Source organism: Hydra viridissima, unplaced genomic scaffold, assembly GCF_058129835.1.
Source record: "Hydra viridissima isolate aposymbiotic clone 2 unplaced genomic scaffold, HvirCarnegie_v1 scaffold_11, whole genome shotgun sequence".
Taxonomy (NCBI): Eukaryota; Metazoa; Cnidaria; class Hydrozoa; order Anthoathecata; family Hydridae; genus Hydra; species Hydra viridissima.
Window position 1 is genome coordinate 1019630 of NW_028324310.1, and position 19201 is coordinate 1038830.

Sequence of the window (19201 nt, forward strand, 5' to 3'; positions counted from 1 at the left end):
TTTGTTCATAGTTATGGGTAGGTTTCATTGTTTGAATTATAAAAGTAGTGTTTTGTTTTTGGACAGAAGTGATTGTCTGGTTAGTATTATGGAGATGACTAATTATCTCTTTTTTAGGGTAATGTGGTAATAACATTTTGACTAAACCTTTCAACCAATCAAGTATATGATCAAATTTATAATTTTTTTTTTTCCGCCAAGCTTTGAATTGGTTGGCAACTTCTTCAATAGTGACTAATGGTATTTGCATATGATAAAAACTCTATTTTTTTAAATTGGGTTATATTAACACACAAATTGAACAAAATTACGCAGTTTTGCTGCAAGCATTTGTATCTATAAATAGCAGCACCGTTTGCTTATTTGGTTTAAGCAGTGCCATTTAAAAAACAACAGGAAAATTTAAACGAAGAAAAAATGATGTACTAGTAGGTGAAGTGTTAGTTTCTAATCATTAACAAAAAAAAAAAAAAAAAAACGTTTAAAAAAACATTTTATAATTTATAGCATAAAAATATTACAATGTACTTTAACAAACTTCAATCTTTACCCTAACTAGGGATAAAAGAGTTGGAACTGAGACAAAGTAGCCAAAATTTAGGCTCTATTCAACCGTTTGTACTAATTTTGAGTTAATTAAAATATATTTAAAATTAGATTTTTTTACCACAGTTTTATTAGCAATTATTAATAGTTATTTAATATAAAGGATATAATTATTTACTAGAACTAGGCAATTTTATTAGCTTTGTAAGTTGCAATATAATCTAGATTAATAACAAATAAGTAAATTACATGCAGCTGTATACATACTCCATAGTAGCTGTTTCATAACTAGTCCGCGTTTGTACCTCAGCCATTTATTCTAGGAGGTATTCTGTAATTATTATTAACAAATAACTTTAATTACCTCCTTGTAAATATTTTGTGCTTCAATGTGCAACGGTGTCCAATCATGCTCCAATGTGCAGCGGTTTCCGATCATTCTTATCTAGAGCAACATGTTTTGCTCCTTTCTGAAATGAAGTTTCAGCAAAATCCTTGTGTCCATTTCGTGCTGCTCAGTGCTGAGGTCCTTTCTGCCAAAAAGTTTCAACAATGCCACTCATTAATGCAGCATATTGAAACGATGTTGAATTATTCATATCTACAGCATCAACCTTAGATCCATTCTGCAATAAAGTTTTAACAATGTCCTTGTGACCATTTTGTGCTGCAATGTGCAGCGGTGTCCAATTATTTTTATCTAGAGCATCAATCTTAGCTCCTTTCTGCAATAAAGTTTCAACAATGTCCTCGTGACCATTTTGTGCTGCAAAGTGCAGCGGTGTCCTATCATTTTTATCTAGAGCATCAACCTTAACTCCTTTCTGCATTAAAATTTCAACAACTTTTTTGTGACCCATTAATGCTGCACGGTGCAACAATGTTGCATCATTTTTATCTAAGTCCTCAACATTAGCTCTTTTCTGCAATAAAGTTTCAACAATGTCCTTGTGACCAGTTAGTGCTGCAATGGGCAGCGGTGTCCAGTCATTTTTATCTAGAGCATCAACCTTAGCTCCTTTCTGCAATAAAGTTTCAACAATGTCCTTGTCACCATTTAGTTTTGCAATGTGCAGCGGTGTCCAATCATTCATATCTAGACCATCAATTTTGGCTCCATTATCCAATAAAGTTTCAACAACTTCCTTTTGACTCATTATTGCAGCAAGGTGCAAGGATGTTGCATTATCCTTATTTACAGCATTAACATTAGTTCCATTCTGTAATAAAGTTTCAACAATGTCCTTATTACCATTCAGTGCTGCAATGTGAAGCGGTGTCCAATCATTTTTATCTCGAGCATCAACTTTAGCTCCATTCTGCAAAAGAGTTTTAACAATGTCCTTGTGACCATTTTGTGCTGCAAAGTGCAGCGGTGTCCAATTATTTTTATCTAAAGCATTAATTGATGAAGTCATGTTTTTTTTAATATGCTTTAACAAACCACCTTTTTGTTCGTTGGTAAGATGCTTAATCTTATCTACTTTTTCTACCTTGGTTCATATTTAATAATACCTGAAATACATGTAAAATATATGAATACAATGAATTCTAGTAACGACAACACAACAACAACAACTTTAGATAGAGCAGAGCCGCTAATTACGCCATGAGGTAAGATACAAAAAACATTTCGCAAAGTAGGTGGTTCATTAAATAAAGAAAAATCATGGCATATTAACTTAGAAATAGGATATGATTTTGGTAAAAGTAAAAAATATTACTCACAAACCGGATATGTAGATGAAATACTTGCTTTTTAGTAAAGTTGAGTAACCAGTTTAAAAAGATGACAACAAAAAGTAATATAAAAAAAGTTCTTAGCAACTTTAAGAATCCTAACTGGCACTGATGATTTTAAGGAGTTATTACTCAATGGCGAAGTTTTATGTCGATTAAAGTTTATTAATCAAAGAAATAACTAAAGATAGTGGAGATGTAGTCTTAATTACTAGGCCAAAGCGTTGAGGTGAAAGCCTTAACATAGATTAAGATCTTTAAATATTGCTAATCATGATAGTTCAATGAAACGTCAAGGTATATTTCCAGTAATAAAATCTTAACCTACAAGATGTTAAGGGCACTAGCTACCAAGAGATTGAAAGCCTGATTTAGTTTACCAAGAGATTGAATGCCTGATTTAGTTTTTGTTGATAAAAGCTTTTTAGTCAATGAAATAATTGAAGATAGTTGAGATGTAGTCTTAACTACAAGGCCAAGGTGTTGGGGTAAAAGCCTTAAGATGGATATGATTAAGACATGATCATATCCATGAATTGGATATGATTAGAAGGCAAAGCTTTGCCACATGAACAAAATAGTTATTGGAAGTTGAAGAAGATTTAAGTTTTGGAGATTGAGTTAGATCAAGAAGGCATACCTTTGCCACATGAACAAAACAGCTATCATAAATTGTTCATTGAAGGTGGAAGAGGATTTGGGTTTTGGAGAGAGTATAAAATTAAGATCAAGGGCGCTAGAGAGTGAAAGGGGCATAAGGACCCAAGTAATAAAACTATTTACTAACCATAGCTATTTAAAACATTTTATATCAGAAGAAGATCCAAGTTTGTTAGATGATGCACAAAAGAAAAAGTTAAATCGATATTTTACAGTAGAATTTGATAAACAAGACCTTAAGGATAGTCTAAAATTTTTAAGCGAGTAACTGCTTAAGCATTTTAATCAGAAAGTGTATATACTAATAGATGAGTATGATACATCTATTAAATAATCTTACTTAAAATTTGGTCATAAGGCAGAATTATTTGAACAAGTACTTGAGCTATTTCTTGGAATATTTGGTAGTAGCCTAAAAAGCAATCCTTATCTAGAAAAAGGACTTATAACAGGCATCTTAAGTATTGCTAACGCTAATTTATTCTCAGATTTTAGTAATGTTACTAAATATACTTTACTTGATGAAGCTTTTTTCAAGTTCTATAGTTTTACTCAAGACGAAGTTGATGATATATTAACAAAATTCTACCAGTAATAAATCCTGAAGGAATTTAAAAATGGTATAACGGCTATACATTTGGTGGAGAAGTTATCTACTACCCGTTATGCAATGTCTTGCCAATAAAGGGAAAATTGACCATAACTGTCTAGATAGCGATTATTGACAAGTCAGAAAATAGAAATATTTGGACAGAAACTAAGTGAATATTTAGTGAATCCAACAAGTTATCAAAGTTAAAGTAAGGAAAAGGATTACCATAATCTAATAAGCAGGATTTTAGCACCTTTATCAAGAAGATGTATGATAGAGTCTAATAGGGAATCTGGACATGGTAGATTTGATCATAAACCAATACCCATGGAAAATATGGGAGATGCTGCTATACTTATTGAGTAAAAACTACCCTAAACTACAGAGGACTTTATATCCATAGCCAAAATAAGCTGGAACCAAATAATCAATAAGTATTATCATGTTAAAGTAAAGGAATATCAACAGGTTAAGAAGATTATCAAAATCTCTATGACATTTTGTGGTAAGGTAGTCGATCTACAATGTCAAAATGATAAAATACGCTAGGTAGCAAAACATTAATATTGTTATTATAAACTAACCTACCTGTAACATTATTAAATTTCATATTCAACATAAAATAAGTCTACTATAAAAACTACCTTGCCTAGTTGTTCTCTTATAATCCAACAAAAGCTTGATAAGATTGTAAAAGAAATCTTAGCAGTCGCAAATGATAAAGTTGCATGTTTAATCTATTTGGCTCATAAGCGAGTGGAAAATGGCTGCGACACAAGGCTGTGTCAAAGAGTTGTCCTCTACTTTAGAGAGGAGCATCAGCGCCAACTGATGATGCCTAGCGATCTGAATAAAGTAGCGATCCAATGTATAGTGTTAGCAATCATATCGGGTTTAAATCGTGACAGAAGGACCTATTAGTAACGACAACACTGGGTAAGTGCAAGCAAGCTGTTATGGTGAAGGCAATTGAACCTGTGATAAAGATCATGACTTTAAATATGATAAAAAACTCAACTCCAAGCCACAAAACTCAGCTATTTCTACAATCCTTCAAGTTAACGCATTAACTTAAACCCCCGTTAAATGGGCTATACAAATCGAAACTAAAGATAATTGGAGTTTAAAGTTTAAACCTCGCTGTTACTTTAAGTGCTTACGAGATAAACTTTTCGCATTATTTAGTGGAGCAAATAACCAGGTAGATATCAATATGATTACCAAAGCCATTTATTATGCCAAAAACATTGTGGTGATAAAAAGAGAAAATCTGGAGAACCTTATTACTCTTATCCAGTAGACATAGCTATGTTAGTTATAGATGAAAAATTTGAGCTAAATGTTATAAGAGCAGCCTTATTACATGATACTATTGAAGATACAGAGCTTACTCTTGACAAGATTAAGTTAGAATTTAACAATATGGTAGGTCAATTTGTTAAAAAAGTAAAAGGGATTAAAGATCCAATAACTGGGAATAAACAAAGTGTTTGGTATAAAATACTCGAAATATGGCTAGATAAAGACGAAGAGGCTTATATTAATTATAGCTGTGATAGGGAACGTGACTTAAGCACATTACAAAGTAAGAAAAGAAAAAAGAAAATTGAAATATTCGAAGAAACTATAGATTACCTTTTTTATACTAACCCTATTGAGAGAGGAAATAAGTTAGCCAGCCTTTGTTTTGCTGCGGTGATGCAAGCTCCTATAATTTATAATCAAACCAAACTTTTTCAGGTCAAAAGACTTTTCAGAAGATAACTACCTGATTTTTTTCTCAAGTTTTTTAAAGTGATGAAGACACCACCATTATCCAATCAGAACTGGGATTATAACTGAAAATATGCCCATACAATCAAAGTATTTCACTAAGTAAACTAAGCCAAACGAAGTAGTTAGATACATTCTATTCCGTGAAGTTGCATATAATAAAGTGGCAGAACTAAAACGTTTAAACATTGGAAAATACCTCAAGAAAATTCGCGTGCCTGTCATGACAATAAGCAAATATTTAGCAATAGCTAATTGAAAATAAAATATTGAAGTGGGTATTATCTTCTTAAAAAAAAAACAGTTCAATTAAAACAACTACAAAAGTTAAGGCTAATAAAAATCTAATTATTTTAAGTGGGTATATTTTGACACTTAAATAACCAACAATTATACATAAAATTAGCTCAACGACAGCAATAATAAAATATGTATCACTTTGGCTAGCTACAATCATTAGTCCACGTATAAAATTCTTTCACTGAATACACCAATACATCAAATAGAAACCAATTACAAATATCAAAAACACCAATACAAACAACGTTGTAAAGAATTTTTTGGAAAAGCGCATTTTTCACATGTTTTAAGGAAGGAAATCAGGAAAATTGTAAACATATTTAACTCTTACCTGACTTAAGCATATAACATTCGAACAAAAGAAAAGTAAAAACAACAACAAACATGAAAAGACGTATACGCGGAGACTTATTCAGTTTATTATATAAATAAATGATGAATATGTAGCAAAACTGTAAACTACCGAAAACTATAAAGAGCTCGAAAAAGAGGAGATAGAGAGAGGAGGAAGAAGAGGATAAAAGAGTTTTAATAGATTTAATGAAGATTTTAAAATAAAAGAGTTTTAAGAGATTTGAAGGAGGATTTTATGAGAAAAGGATTTTTGAAAATTTAAAGAGAGTTTTATAAGAAGAATTTATGGAGAATTTAAAGAGCACCTTATGAGAAGAATCGGTAAGAAAAGATATATGAGTAACTTTAAATAAGCGTTATTATCTGTTTTTATGTATTTACATTTGTGTGAGTTTACATTAAGAGAATTTAAATTGATGAGAAATAATTGAGAATATTTTTTAAGCAAATAAGAAAAAGAAGAAAAACCAGAGTAAGTATTTTTGTTTTTTTTTCGGCTATATTTTTGTTATTATTATATCCGTTAATAATTGTTATGAAAAAGTCTAAAGCTCTAACCGCGCACTTATCATATCCACGCTGTTACACTTACGTCACACAAATATATCACCTAAGGAACAAAACATATAAACCATTTCATAAAATCCCTCAGATCCCCAACCATGTTCCCAACCTCCATACACCTTTCCAAACAACACTTTTCAAATCCAACCTCCCTAAGCCTAACCTTAATCATCGCACTAACAAACAAAAAGCAGTAAATAAAATATACTTTAATATAAAAAAAAATTAACAATAAATAAAAAAACGTCGTCCTCACAATATTTATTAGAAGGTAAAGATTCCAGCTCCGCTCCCAGTTTGAAAATGATATTTTTTCGTTATCTATTTATTTGACAAGCTTTTATTTAATAAACATTTTATTTCAAAATAGAAGTTTTGTTTCCATATTAAAAGTCACAATAACCAAGCATTAACGATAAAAAAGCAACTCCTATTTAGTTTCTTTAAGATATAACAAGTCATCTGCGATATATATATGTATAAATATATATATGTATAAATATATATATGTGTAAATATATATATGTATAAATATATATATATATATATATATATATATATATATATATATATATATATATATATATATATATATATATATATATATATATATATATAATATAGCATATATACATGATTAATATAATTTTTATACTACATTATGCATTTTGCTATCCTCTCGCAGTTATTATCTACTATAGTATTAAAACTCATCTACATAAATGGAACTATATACCGGAAACATGAAAATTGCTTACGATCAAATTCGATGTTTGATTGGTAGCCATTTCCATGTTTAAACGTAAATTTAATTGAAAGTCAAAAAACATAAAATAAAGTGATTACAAACGGAACTCACTGACAATAAAAACAACTGTCCTCAGGATTAAATGTTTTAGAAGCGAATCAAATACTTTCATCATTAGAATTTTTAAAATATATTGATGAATGCCATTTAATTTTTGCAATTGACGCATACTATGCTTATGCGATAAAGATATTATTTGTAAATTTCTTCAAGATTTAAATCATAAAATCCAAAGTTTATCGAGGATGGAGTTTCTAAGACAAATAATCATTGGATATTCTATAAACCAGTTTTTCTTACTTTTCCTACAAATAAGGATTTTAATGTTAAAAGCTTGTTTTTGTTACTTTAAATACCTTTAGTTATGTTATTATTGATATTTAAAATGTTTTGTTACGTATTTTTTTTTATTGTAAATATAAGTATCTTTATTTTTTGTTCAAGTTATTTTTACTTTGTTATGAATATTTTTGATTTATTCAAAAGAAGTATTTGTCTTTTGTTGTTTTTAATTCTTTATTGTATTGATACTAATGGATGTTTCTTATTTTGACAGCTCTTGAACGTTCATATATATATATATATATATATATATATATATATATATATATATATATATATATATATATATATATATATATATATATATATATATATATATATATATATATATATATTACTCAGTTTAGCTTTAAAAGAATAACTTTATTTATCAAGTTATAAAGTTAAATACGATTAACTTAAAAAGAATAGATTTACATAAAGTTTACTAAAAATTTAAATGCAATCTTTATTTTTATTAAACTACTGCTTAACATACAACTTAACCAACCATCAGGGCGCGACAAATCAACGAACGTGCGAACGTCTGCTAAAAAAAAGACTGAAAAACGAACGTCATGTTCCTTTACTTTTCCGTACACAAATGTTGGCGTTTGCTTAAAATTTTTCAAAACCAACGCATTACTAATTAAGCGATTGATAATTAAGCAATTGATCCTTTTTTATTCATTATAAAAAACACGTAATTGCAATACAAAAAACAATTAACTGCGAAAATTTTAAACGCATTTTCAAGGACTTTAAAAGAAATCACGCTAAAACTAATTTCTTCAATGGAATGAAGAAAGTAATTATTTTTGAGCATGGTTTTTGCATGCATTTACAAAAGCATTCAAAGTTTTACTAAAAATGACAGCATTAGCAATAACCTTTAAAAAGAAACCATGCTTAAACTTAACTATTGCTTTCTTCATAGTCAATAGAAATATACCCTGGTCTGGAAGCTATTGTTTTATTTTTTTCGGTCACGTGATCAATGTAGTTGCAAAACAAATCAGCCGTTGCACAGTGGGCCAGAATGCACTTTTACTGGACAAAATTCATAACTAATTTAATATTAGAGCTATATTCACTAAAATTAGTATGAGTACTAATATGATGTCTGCGCTTTTTATGAAGGTTATATTTTTTTATTTCGTTGCTATGGATACCTTTATTTTGCTTAGCAACAACCTACTTTTGTTATCTGCAGATATTTTGTAAGTGCTATATTCACTAAATTTGGCATGAGTACCAATATGAGATCACACTTCTTACAAAAGTGATAATTTTTTAAATTTAGTTGTTATGGATACTTATATTGCTTAGTTACCGGATACTTTCCGTAGTTACAAAGTGGTAAATTGATATTTGAATATCTTATCGGATTTTTGACCCACCTATATTGAATAAAAATTGAGTATTTAGGTAAATAATGTTTTAGGAATAATAAAAGCAAAAAATAGTGCAAGAAAACGTTATCAATTTTAAATTACATAAAAAAATTATAAAACAATAATATCGTTTGAAGATTGTTTAAGTAATTGTAAAACATCTGAAGGAAATGCTTTATGATTTGTTTGGTGTGATGTTGATTTACGCAATGATGAAATAACAGGATCACTGGAAACTAGGAGTCTATTGATAAGATCAGTATTTGTTGCTTTTCTGGATGTTTTTCTGCTGAAGTTTTTGCGATAAGATTTAAAGTCTTTATTTCTAGCCTCTTGAGCTTCCTCTGACATAAGTCCGATGGGTAATGTAAGGCTTTTAATTATGTCATGTCCATGTATCAATACTTTGTGAACTGATTGAGCCATGTAATACCATGGATAAAGGGACACATTTAGTCTAAAAGTGTCAAAACAATAATCCTTGAATTTTAAGCAGTCTATTTCATATCCTGAAGAGAGCGTTACCAAGATAATGTAAAATCTAAATATAAGCTTTTGGTCAATACCCAGAATTTCAGCTGTTTGTTCATATGCTGCAAAAGCACGCCTTGAGGTATTGCCATCATTACTTGTTCGAGAACCACCACTTTTAGGGAAATCAACAACAAGTCCCATTTTGTTCATAAAATCAGTCTGAATCTTTTGTTTAGCTACAGATGCCTTTTCTTTGTGTTCTTTAGATCTTGCTTGCCACTTTCTTGTTTCTTTTTTATATGAATTGTGCAATAACATCTCAAAAAATCGAATCCATGCATGAAGACTGGAAAGACCATATTTGAACTCTCTGTTAGTATAATCTATATTAAGGATATCAAGACTATTCATATTTTTTGGAGAGACACCACACACTGAACAGCATTGGTATGAGTTATTTTTTTCAGATAATATTGTTTGAACCTTCCCATCAATCATTGTAAGTTCAATAATACAATTCACTTCAATAGAAGATCCGCAAACCTCTAATAAAATCATACCCAAGCTTTCTATCTCACTTTTAATGTACTGATCTTCTTCAATCACAGATTCCTTGGATTCCATTTTGTATGCAAATCTTATGGGTCTACAATAGGCTGTGGAGGACGACTTTTGATTTCTCCAAATAGGCACCTTTTCGTTGCTGTTGTTAAATCCAGTCAAATCCAATGGGACTTGACAAGTAATAAATAATGATTCTTCACGCTTTAAATCTCTGTTAATGTCGGGTTCTGATAAAACTTGTTTATAAATGCTTTGGCCAGTAGCACCATCAAAACCAGCCTTACACGTTAGTGTCATTGTTTTTATTGCTTTGTTGTTCAATATCAAGTGCCTTAGCACAGGTTCCTGAACTGCACAGATTCTTTGCAAAGTATGAGTCATTAAATCTTTTAAAGGAACTGAAGCTGAATAGTCCTCCACTGTTATGTTTGCAGGATAACATTTCAATTTTGCATCTCTGACATCATTGTAAGCGGGGTAGATGTTATATTCTTTCCCCTAGGCTCCGCTTCTAATCAATTGATAGGAAGCTTTTGTCAGACTTGCATCAATTATTAAAGCCAGTACTTCGTCTGCTAAATATTTAGTTGCTTTATCTGTATTTGATATATTTAAAACATTCTTGGCAGCAATAACAACAGATTCATCTCTAAACTTTTTATTAGCAGCAAAAAATAATTAATTGGATGAATGAGATTCAATTAAACAAGATACACGCCGTTTTTTAGTTTTATTAGAACTATTATCAAATGCAACTGGTTTTCGACCACGTCTACTTGCAGTTGGTTCATTGTCTTTTTTTCTGACAATTAAATATTCATTAAGCCAGTTCACAAACTTCTTTTCAAAATTTTTCACAGTATAGTTTGCAGATTTCCACTTTTTTTTATACAAGTAAACAAATCGTTGAACAGCATGTCTAAAATCAACGTCTTTAAAATCAGCAAATTTTGGCTGAATAAATTTTAATATATCTTCAGTAATATTTTTTTTTTTTTTTTTTTGATTGTTTTTTTGGAGAAAATTATGAATGTCCAAGTTTAACAAAACCATATCTAAATAATTATTGTAACAAGTATTTTGTATTTAAAAGTAAAATGTTATAATATATATGCCGCCTGGACTACTAATACTTGTTAGTAATTAAGTTACTACAAGTGTTAGTAATTAAAATTAAAAGTAATTAAATTACTGTCAGTGTTAGTAATTAAATTACTAACAACTACCGAAAATATGTTGTTGCTATGTTATGCAAAATAAGGTATCCATAGTAACCAAAAAAGTTAACCTCATAAGAATTCTGAATCTCATTTTAATACATACCCCCAATATTGTGTACTTAGCGCAAGTAAAATACTGTTAAAACAACGTTAATGTAAAAATGAGTTGTTGCTATGCAAAATTTAGTACCATAGCAACCAAGTTAAAACATACATAAAATCTGAACGGGGATTTAAGGGGACGAGCAATCAATTAAAACTCGATTGAAGCATCATATAGCTCAAATAAATATAAGACAACACATGGCAAATTGTGGTAATTATTAGTTATTGTGCGGCAAAAAATAAGTTTCTTAAGAAATTTTTTTTTTTAATCTGTGATTTTCAAAGTATAACTGAGATAACATGCTATGACAAATTTATTTCACACATTGGTTTTTCTTATCTCTAAATACTCTAGAATAACATGTACTAATTTTTTGTTTCAAAAACGTAGATGTAATTGAAATTTAACACAACGTTGATGTCACCGTTAATTACTTATTTATAATTTTTATTTTTTTTATTTTATCTCAATATTCAAATGCTTAGAGTCCTGGTAACTAAGGGATTTAATATAAATAAATTATCAATAGATTTCTCCTAATATATGTAGATACTAAAATTAAATAGGTTTTCAAGATTAGACAACTAAAATTTTTCCCATTTTGTCCACCTACTGGCCCACTGTGCGTTGAAGAGAATTTTAAAAGATATATCAAAGAATTTTCAATTATAATTTATTTAAACAGTCCTTTTTAGAACTACATATAACTAATATATTTTAAGCAATTCCAGTTAGTGAATGTTAAAAGACATATCAAGGAATTTTCACTTAACATTTAATTAAACAGTCCTTTTCAAAACTTATATATACTAGCAAATAAGTAACCCGTAATACGGGTTATGGTCGGTCTGTTAATTTATAGTGGCTGTTTTCCACAATTTAAAGTTGCAAAACCATAACTATTACCCTTTTAGAAAAACGCCTTCAAATTAAAAAATATGCGGAGGTAAAATAATTTACCAATAATTTAACATTATTTGAGTGATTTACAACTGAAATAGGTCATATCAGTGTTAGGCAGAACCATTTTCCTCGACATTTCTAAGTTCAAAATAATACGTTTTTAGTTACTAACACAAAATAATATCATTTCCTCATGCTTTAAATTGACGAAAAAGTAGAGCTTAATTCGTGTTATATTTTTATAACGTGAACTTTAATTAATAAGATTAATATAAAGCGAACGTAAATTTTATATGAATTAATAATTCTTTGGCGTCCCCTTGATACACGTTTCTTTAACAAAGGAAATTGTCTTTAAAACGTTAAACGCACACAACTAAATAAATTTATTCAAAATATCTGGCCATTTGACTATAGCTATTTATGGCACTAATCTGACCATTTTTATATATGGCCTCTTTGTTTCAATAATTTTTAGTAAACGTTTATTTGCTACAATTTATTAAAACTTCCTTTTGTTACTCGAAATTTAATTCTCTTTAATAACTTGACACTAATAAAGGACCTCCCTTCCCCGTTTTTGCCTTAATGGTGGTACGGAGAATAGATTTATCTTCATTAAGAGTTATGAAGTTTTTGATGAAGACCTTCTACCAGAATAATAAAATGTAAAACAATGATTTACATGTATAACAATTTTTTCTTTTTAATATAAGAATTGTTTCTTTCCTCAAAAGTGTTGCAAATGAAAACTAAGATAATTAATTAGTTTAACACCTTATAAAATTTAAGTAACTCGGTATTTGACAAATGCGCTAAACTACAATTATAACCCCCTCCCCCCCGTATAAAAAGATCCCCAAAGTTACATACAACAAATAATTAGGAATAAAATAGAGAATATTTTTAAAATTGAACTAATTGCATATATTTATATCATTTTAACTGGCAAAAATTTACAATAAAAGGTAATCAGGTTTTTTTTATAAATCGTATAAATGCGTCAATCGTAAATCTTAAAGAAAAAAAAAAGGAATTATAATACCATAACAAAAAAAAAAAAAAAAAACCAAAAAAACCAAAAAAAAATCACCACATAAAAACTGAAAATCGATTTACCTATTTATAGTAACCTATTTTGACATGGCAGTTAATATAAACATTTATCGAAAATTTAACTATAAAATCTATTTCGAGGTACAAAAGGATTAACAATACAAATTTTATATATATATATATATATATATATATATATATATATATATATATATATATATATATATATATATATAATCAAATTAAGATATAAATTGCATTTTTAGCATAATGTTGTCTTGGCTTTAAGTAAATAAATAAAAGCAGTAAGTTTCAATAATGAAACTACCTATCATTCATTTTTAACAATAGACACCAACATGAAGGTGTTTATTGTTAAAAATGAATTTGAACACAAAACATCACAACAATAACACATAACAATAGAATATTTACACTCTTGATCCTAAAATCCAGCGAAAATAACAAACCAAATTAAAATATGAAAGTCAAAATTAGAAAACCAATTTAAAGTTAACTATATTTATTTTTTTACTAAACATATAACTACATAAAAGTATATTTGTTTTTATGTTCAATATTAGTTATTCAATTACTTCAAACTTAGGACATTTAAACACCCTAGATTTAAAGATGAAGGTTGCATACTCTCTCATACACATTACGCAAAACATTAACAGACATTGTGTTTCCAGAATAATTAAAAAGGCCACACAACACAACCTAGCTCTAAACCAGTAACACCGCCTGACCCTAAATGCTGCCAAGTCACCTCTGCTATAAATACATCGTTTGGCTGGCAAGGTTATCAATCTTGCTCAACAAAATCCAGAGTCACACCACTTTGAAAACATGGAAACAATATAATTTAAACATATATACAACTATAAACAAATATGGTTTTATATAACACATATAAACACATTTTATAACAATATTAAATGACATGTATTTATCAAAAACTATAATATATATATATATATATATATATATATATATATATATATATATATATATATATATATATATATATATATATATATATATATATATATATATTAGGGCTGTTCATGTGAACACAGGAAAAAAATTTTTTTCTCGGATTTGAATGCATAGTTGTTTATTTTGTGCCATTTGACATAGTAATTGACTGTGGAAAAAATCTTTCCAATCAGATAATGTTTAGGGGGTGCTCAATGACCATAAAGTTTTACGAAAAACGTCAAAAACGTGTAAAAAGTTCCAAAGTTCCAAAAATTTCTAGAACCTGGTTAGTTAGATTTTTTCCACTGAAATATTGTCTGATTGCGTGCTATATAGATTAATTAAAGTGCAGCAGATTAACTGTCATCAGGGCACCAGACTAAAAAATGTCTGCTAGTGTTTAAAATAACTGTGTTTATATCATTTTGTTAAAATTTGTATTCATAATTTTAATACTATTATTTAACTCAATTTAGAATTTGTTCAAACAGAATAAAAAGGTTTACAAGTATAAATATTATTTTTATTTGGAATTTCAGTTTGACAACAAATGTATTAATATTTTGATAGTACCTAACCTTAGTAACCTATTACAGAAAACTAGCATGGTAGTCTGGTAGTGTATTGTTTGTTATTAAGTGCAGATAATAATAATTTCTAATTTGAAAATATTTATTTAATTTCTTTAGTAATAATTATTATAATATATTGCTGCAGCTGCATATACCAACAACTGAATGATAAGTTTGTATAATATGGTATTGAGTTTTGATTTTCTCATAATATTTCAGTTATCATTGAAATGGCAGCATCATCTCGTGTTGCTATCTCTACACGACTTCAAACCAAAATCTTTTTAATTGGACAACCAGAGCCAAATCTTCCAGATAAAGTTCTTCCCTTAACATCTGATGTTTTAAAAACATTTTTTTATCATCTTTATTCAACCAAAAAGTCAGTGCCTGAAAGTCTTAAAACAACTGCTGATGAACTGATTATTATTTGGAATAAAGCCCGTATTCCGACAGCATTTCATCCGAATGTAGTCTTAAAGTTGAAAACTTTAGTCCAGGAATTTAAATTAATAAAAAAAAATAAATCCAGATTGTCAGATTCTCAGAAATCGAGAGAGAAATCATTTACAGACACCATTGGCCTACTTTTTGACATTGCCCACAAGGATGCTGAAACCATGATCAGAATTGAAGAAGATAAAGAATTTTTATTGGATCAGAGATGTCAGAGAAAAATGGTGATGTTTGGAGAGGACAAAAAACTTTCAAAATTAGAAGAAAGAAATGAAGCAAGGAAACAAGCAGAGAGAGAACGAAAGCTAAAAGAAGAGCAAAGACAATCTGGTGCGAGTGCAATAGTACCTGTTATTGAACCTTTACATGACGAAAGTTATAGTGATGACAACGATAACGATGCTGTTGATAATGACAAAATGGTTGATAGAGATTTTGAGATAGAAATCCCTGTTTATTACAGACAACAAGTCAGTAAAGCAAGTTCTTAAGGGTCAGCTGAATCAAGTTTAGCAAGTACTCCAAAACGACAATGTATCTTAGATACAATTCTTGACTCGCCTGATGTTTCATCAACATTAGACAGAATTAATCTATCTGACACAAAATTTACTATACTAGCAGCAGCAATTGCAAGAGCTGGTGGACAGAACCTCGATGATGGATCATTGTCACGTTCTACAGTCCGTAGAAAACGAACCTATCATCGATCAAATATTGAAGCCACTGTCCGAACTGAATTCTGCGATTTGGACAAACCACCATTAATCGTCCACTGGGATGGCAAACTGATGATAGATCGTACAAATTCTGCAGCCCCTAAAGCAAATGTTGACTGGCTATCTGTAGGTGTGACAGGTCACAATGTTGACAAAATACTTGGAATAGCAAAACTGTCAGCTGGAACTGGAGAAGCCCAAGCAAAAGCAGTTATTCATCTGCTTAATTTCTGGGACATAATTGGTAATGTTATTGGAATGAGTTTTGATACTACAGCCTCTAACACTGGCTCCAAAAATGGTGCATGTGTAGTTCTAGAGAAACATATAGGTAGAAATTTGTTATATTTCGCTTGCAGACACCATGTTCATGAGATCATAGTAGCAGGAGTGTTTGGATCACTATTTGGACCATCATCTGGTCCCAACATACCTCTTTTCCAGAGATTTCAGCAATATTGGCCCAAAGTTAATCAAGGAAATTTTAAACCTCTGGATGACATTCGAATGAAAATACCCCTGGTGCAAGAACTACAAAATGAAGTGATTGCATTCCTCAAAGAAAACCTGCATGTTAAAATGCCAAGGGATGACTACAAAGAAATCATGGATCTCTGTCTGTTAATACTTGGAAAACTGCCTGATCAAGAAGAGAAAAATTATCATTTCAAGATCCCTGGTGCTTATCACATGGCTCGCTGGATGGCCAAGGTTATTTATTGTTTTAAGATTTATTTATTTCGTGAAGAGTTCAAGTTGACCACAAAAGAGGAAAAAAATCTCTGTGAATTTTGCTTATTTGCTAGTCTGGTTTATGTAAAATCTTGGATATCATGCACAAATGCCAGCGATGCTCCAGTTAATGACTTGTTTCTGTTTCAGCAACTTAAGCAGTTTGCAGTTGTGAATAAAACGATTTCCGAAGCAGCAGTCAAGAACTTTCAAAACCATTTGTGGTACCTTTCACCAGAATTGGTCCCACTAGCTTTGTTTTCAAACAAACTTCAAACGGAAGAGAAGCGAAAAATGATTTCCAACATGAAATTTCACGGTGAAAACTGGTCTGAAAGGTTGATCAAATTAAAGAGCATTAAAAGTCTAGAGAAGAAATTTCTGGACATGCTAGTGACATCAGTTTCAGCAAGTGCGTTGCGGTCAATGAAGGTTGATATTGATTTTCTGTTCAACAACGATCCAGCTACCTGGAATGATTCCCCAGAATACCAAGAAGGAAAAAATTTAGTATATTCATTGAAAGTAGTAAATGATGCTGCCGAACGATCTGTGACTTTAATGTCGATGTTTAATGAATCGATTACAAGGAATGAATCTGAAATGCAGAGGTTAATTCAGGTGGTTGAGGATCACAGAAAGCGAGTGCCAGATGCCAGAAAGTGTACTCTGAAGAGTTATAGTCCTCGCTAGCATTAACATTGCACGAACTATAACATTACGATAATTAAATGTTAATTGCTCATATGTTTTTTTGTTTATAATTCGTATTTTAATCAATGACAAAGAGTCAAAAATCCTTGTGTTTTGTTTTGGAAAAATTCTGATATAACAAAAACCGCAGAACTTTAGTCGTATTGCAGTATTTTATTTCATTAATTTCTCTGCTAATAAACCAGTCTAAAGTGGATGTGGATTGTAATTTGTATTCAGAATTTAATATTTAGAGATAATTAAAACTGATCAAATCTGAAAAATCTAATTAACCGGGTTTTAGAAATTTGTGGAACTTTGTTACTTTTTCCATGTTTTTCACATTTTTCGTAAAACTTTATGGTCATTGAGCACCCCCTAAACATTATCTGATTGGAAAGATTTTTTGCACAGTTAATTACTATGTCAAATGGCACAAAATAAACAACTATGCAATCAAATCTGAAAAAAAAATTTTTTTTGGACAGCCCTAATATATATATATTAAAATGATAAATTTATACAAAAAAAATGTGCTCACAACTTGCAAACGGTAAATTTTCAAAATAAAAATCTTAAGACTATAAATTAAGAACATTAGAAAATATAACATTATTTGTGTAACACTTTTCACCTACCACACCTTGATGGAGATGTTTACTAATTTTGAAAAACAAACTATTAAATGTTCTCATTCTTGAACATGCAACATATAGTTGACCATGAGAGAAAAATGGTTTTTTTGAGATATACCCCAACTCTATTAAATGTTTGACTTTGATTTTTATTGATTGTCATTGAATAAGCCAATCTGACAGGAAACAAAAGGTAAATTAGAACCTGATGAAGCCAACTGAATTTGAGGAACAAAAACCCATTTACCACCAGAAACACCTGTCAAAACCTCTGCATCAATATAATTATTTTGAAGAGCACAAACTTTAATTCTAGTACCATTGCATAACCCAGCTTTGAGATCTAAATTTCTAAGTAGCATTATTACACAACCAATTTTCAATATTTAACAATGAGGTGGCATACCTGAAGGAGTTAAACTATTCAAACACTCAACAGGAAAGTCATTTCTTTCATTAAGGTCATCAGTATTAATTTGATCAGCACTTACATAAATTTTGACCATACCCAGCAGACATTCAAGCACTTCTTCATTGATTGAAAATGAATCAACAATTCATTGATTGATAATGAATCAACAATTCATTGATTGATAATGAATCAACATTTTGATCAGAATCTCCATAAATCTTTTCAACAATCGATTTATTTTCTCTAATAATGCACTGATTTGGTATTTTAGTACCTCTTTTATAAGGATCCTCCTCTTTGACAGGTATTGTTCCATTCCTAAGCTTTAGTAGCCATTGGGAAAATTCACCTTCCCCATCTTGTACTCTCATATTTTTAGTTCATGCAAACTTCTGCACCCATTGCCAATGCAAAGAACATTTTATGCACAATTCTACTATCTCAGCTGGTTGTCCTCTTTTCACAACAGGCAGAATTTGTGTAAAGTCACCACCAAAAAGAATGATTTTTCCTCTGAAGGGAAAGTTGTTGTTGCAAATATCTTTTAACAACCTATCAATTGCATTTAAGGCATGTTTAGGTATCATGGATGTTTCATCAAGCAAAAACAAACTAAATTGTCT

General features: G+C 29.9%; 2 protein-coding genes and 1 pseudogene across 2 annotated transcripts; 1 reads left to right on the plus strand and 2 right to left on the minus strand.

Annotated features, from left to right (window-relative positions):
- Positions 1-737: 737 nt before the first annotated feature.
- LOC149881585 (uncharacterized) lies at positions 738-8593 on the minus strand. Its single transcript, XM_090067057.1, has 3 exons — positions 8549-8593; positions 7444-7512; positions 738-2039 (listed from the first exon to the last, which is right to left on the minus strand). The coding sequence occupies exons 1-3, from the start codon at positions 8591-8593 to the stop codon at positions 1062-1064; spliced, it is 1092 nt and encodes a 363-aa protein (XP_089923183.1). The 3' UTR covers positions 738-1061.
- A 570-nt stretch (positions 8594-9163) lies between these two features.
- Positions 9164-11143, minus strand: LOC149881586 (uncharacterized; annotated as a pseudogene).
- Positions 11144-16134: 4991 nt separating this feature from the next.
- Positions 16135-17632, plus strand: LOC145182774 (uncharacterized). The gene has a single exon (XM_090067107.1). The coding sequence runs from the start codon at positions 16179-16181 to the stop codon at positions 17529-17531; it is 1353 nt and encodes a 450-aa protein (XP_089923233.1). The 5' UTR covers positions 16135-16178; the 3' UTR covers positions 17532-17632.
- Positions 17633-19201: the final 1569 nt, after the last annotated feature.

Coding starts and splice junctions, on each gene's coding strand:
- LOC145182774 (XM_090067107.1), top strand. CDS start 16,179: ATGATAGATCGTACAAATTCTGCAGCCCCTAAAGCAAATGTTGACTGG.
- LOC149881585 (XM_090067057.1), bottom strand. CDS start 8,593: ATGAAGAAAGCAATAGTTAAGTTTAAGCATGGTTTCTTTTTAAAG. Junction 7,513..8,548: donor AGCATGGTTTCTTTTTAAAG/GTTATTGCTAAT, acceptor TTATCGCATAAG/CATAGTATGCGTCAATTGCA. Junction 2,040..7,443: donor TAAAAATTCTAATGATGAAA/GTATTTGATTCG, acceptor ATATGAACCAAG/GTAGAAAAAGTAGATAAGAT.